This window comes from Bicyclus anynana, chromosome 11, assembly GCF_947172395.1.
Source record: "Bicyclus anynana chromosome 11, ilBicAnyn1.1, whole genome shotgun sequence".
NCBI classification, from domain to species: Eukaryota; Metazoa; Arthropoda; class Insecta; order Lepidoptera; family Nymphalidae; genus Bicyclus; species Bicyclus anynana.
Genome location: NC_069093.1, coordinates 7,341,545 through 7,344,556, shown reverse-complemented (window position 1 = coordinate 7,344,556; position 3,012 = coordinate 7,341,545). Strand labels below are relative to the sequence as shown.

Sequence of the window (3,012 nt, the reverse complement as noted above, 5' to 3'; positions counted from 1 at the left end):
AAGAGACATTGTTTTGAAGCAAACCCCACAGTCTGTTTAATCATGTTCGTGGTAGTTGTAGTTTTTTATCTTGTGACAAAAGTGATTGCTCAGGACCAATCTCTGAGCATGGCCACTCCACAACCAACTCTGCCTTTTCTTGATTTATTTACCGGTGCCTCAAATTATCCTGAACCCATAAGAAAGACGTACTCCGATAGCTATACATCGTGTTCAAAACATGATGCCTTGTCGTCATTGGCCAGCGTGTTAGGCAGCGTTGCAAAGATCATGCTGTCAGTGATGATTATTGTACTTTTGAAGATACTTGGTGGAAAACTTTTGTTGTTACCCATAACAGTGATGGTGCTTCTGAAAATGGGTTTGAAAGCGTTTTTGTTATGGCCGGTGATTTCTAAGATAGCGAAATATGTCAAGAAAAAGAAGAAAAATAAATCGAGAGCTATCACGGATTGTTCGGATAGACTTGCGTGTGTATTGCAGAGGTCTATGGATATCGGATGGGGAGGCAACTTTGGATCGGCTTTGACGTTGTCTATGGTAGATGACGTTGAAGACGGCTTTGTTGCTAAGGGTCTATTGAGCATCCTTGCTGGAGACAAGGTCGCGGAATGTATGTCACTGGATTGCAACTCGGGGAGTGGTATTAGCTGACATCGATAGTTCATGGCACTATAATCTTCGCCTGTGACTTCCGATTTTTTTTTATTTTAAAGTATTTAAGAATAGAACAGACGTACTATATTTTTTTCATTATAAGATTTAGGTCTTTTTAATTTTTTGTGATAGGTTATATAAAAGATTTTTTAATATAAACAAGTATACCATTTTTTTTAGGAAATCGATTTGGCTCTGGTTGTATTGATAAGATGTAATAGTGAGTTTGTTTGTAAACTGAAGGACAGCAAAACAAGAACATGTTTAAAGATTACTTATCGTACGTGTGTCAGTGTTTGCTAAGCACTTTTTTTGCAAACACCTCTATAAACACACAAATAATTTAAAGACACACACACATTTTGATATCTCTTTTCTATTGTGCTGACGTTCTCTTCGTTTACGTACACAAACTTCTTTGTGCTGTCATCTTCCTACTACATCCAAAGTTAAGCCGTGTTCTGAAAATACAATATCTATAATAATATATGTGATATTTTTTGCTCTGATTTTCCTTAAAACTAAAATTGTCATTTAAACAACTTCACAAGTGTGAAATTTTTATTCTCTTGCTAAGCTTGCTTGCTTATCGTGGTATGTACCCGTTTAAATAATATTCGAAGCATTTCAATCATTAAGAAAAAAAATAGTAATACAGACAGACGCATATCCGCATTTATTTATACTCTTAATGCGGATTCAATAACGACGAGAAATGTACGAAATATACGCAGCATTTCACAATATAATTGCACCATTGCAAACATTCTGTAAGCATTTTTCATGTAGGTCAATTAAAATTCTCGTACGTGCAAATTCATCAATCTCCCTTCTTACGTTGTACAAATAAATCAGATCATAATTAACTGTATCTTTATACAAGCAACATGAAAATATACAAGTTGCAAGTTATACTCATGTATTGTTATCTGTGCTTATATTTAAGCGCGGGAGACCCAGTTCTGTATCCGCCTTTTGAATTTCGAAGAGAGCCACGTGAAATGGGAGCGAATAAATTATCGTTTCCAAATTCAAATTTTCCTCCGCGCGCGTATCATGTGCCTCAGCAACAGATAATTCACACTGGCGCGATGCAATCACAACCGGTGCCAAATGCAGAAAAAGTTCAAACGGAAAATACCAGCTTCTCATACAATAGATTCCTCGATGCGGTGAACGATATTTCTGGCAAGAATGGAGAGGAATACCAAATGCGGTCGGCCAATCAAGTCGATGATGTTAGTAAGTATAAAATTCCGCCTACTGATGGTTATGCTCGACCAAATTTTGATTCCTGGGTGCCGACGATTCATGATACAGCTTCCATCTACACACCGATTCAACATCAATCAAGCAAAGCTTCGCCAAAATTCAGTTTATTGGAGCCCGTTTCAAAAATGTCAGGTAAAATGAGTGGGTTAATGGAGTTAATATTCGCACTGCTAGGTTCTAGTTCTAATAATTTACTAACGAAAGACTTTAAGGATATCCTCATTGAAGGTATAATAAAGCCGATGTTTGTGGTTAAAGGCGGTATTAAAGTATTGATTAGCAAGTTATCGATACCGCTGGTTGCATTGGTTTTGATTAATGTGGAGGTGTTGGTAACCGTCTGGTGGTTGTGGGACGACTGCCAGAAACAGCAACCACAACCGTATCAACCATATTATCCGCAACCAGTGACAGATAACTACAGTTATAATACTACTTATTAATAAATATGTTATACGATATTTTTGTTAGTGAAATCTAATGTAATTTTCACTTTCCAGTGTGAAAGTTCTTTCGTGGTGTTTAATTTTTTTATAAATGTTTATTATATAAATAGTTATCCAGTTTTATTCTGTCTAATTAATATTAATAAGTGTAATCATTGTAATTTTCAGAAAATTAGGTATATTAAAAATGTCGGTTTATGTAATAAAGATTGTTAATTGTGTGGTTTGCATTTTATTCCAAAATACCTATTTAATCGATAATTTAGATTATACATATACAAAGCAGAGGCGTTTGCCCATCAATGGTTTGGCATATTCATCATCATCATCATCATATCAGCCGATGGACGTCCACTGCAGGACATAGGCCTTTTGTAGGGACTTCCAAACATCACGATACTGAGCCGCCTGCATCCAGCGAATCCCTGCGACTCGCTTGATGTCGTCAGTCTACCTGGTGGGGGGTCGGCCAACACTGCGCTTAGCGGAATCTCTGCCGGAGATTCTTAACACCCCTTGCCCCGCCGTTACCGTAACCGCTGCCAGAGCCAGGAATAGCGGGGCTGCCGGGGACTAGGGGCTGTGCAGCGCCGGACCGAGGTAAATTTTAGAATGGAGCGAGATCCAATTATGGCGC

At 37.8% G+C, this 3,012-nt stretch overlaps 1 protein-coding gene across 1 annotated transcript; it reads left to right on the top strand.

The window, feature by feature from the left end:
- The first annotated feature begins 1,487 nt into the window (after nt 1–1,487).
- On the top strand, nt 1,488–2,429 carry LOC112049689 (uncharacterized). The gene has a single exon (XM_024087686.2). It carries the CDS (start codon nt 1,545–1,547, stop codon nt 2,370–2,372), a length of 828 nt encoding a protein of 275 aa, XP_023943454.2. The 5' UTR covers nt 1,488–1,544; the 3' UTR covers nt 2,373–2,429.
- Nucleotides 2,430–3,012: the final 583 nt, after the last annotated feature.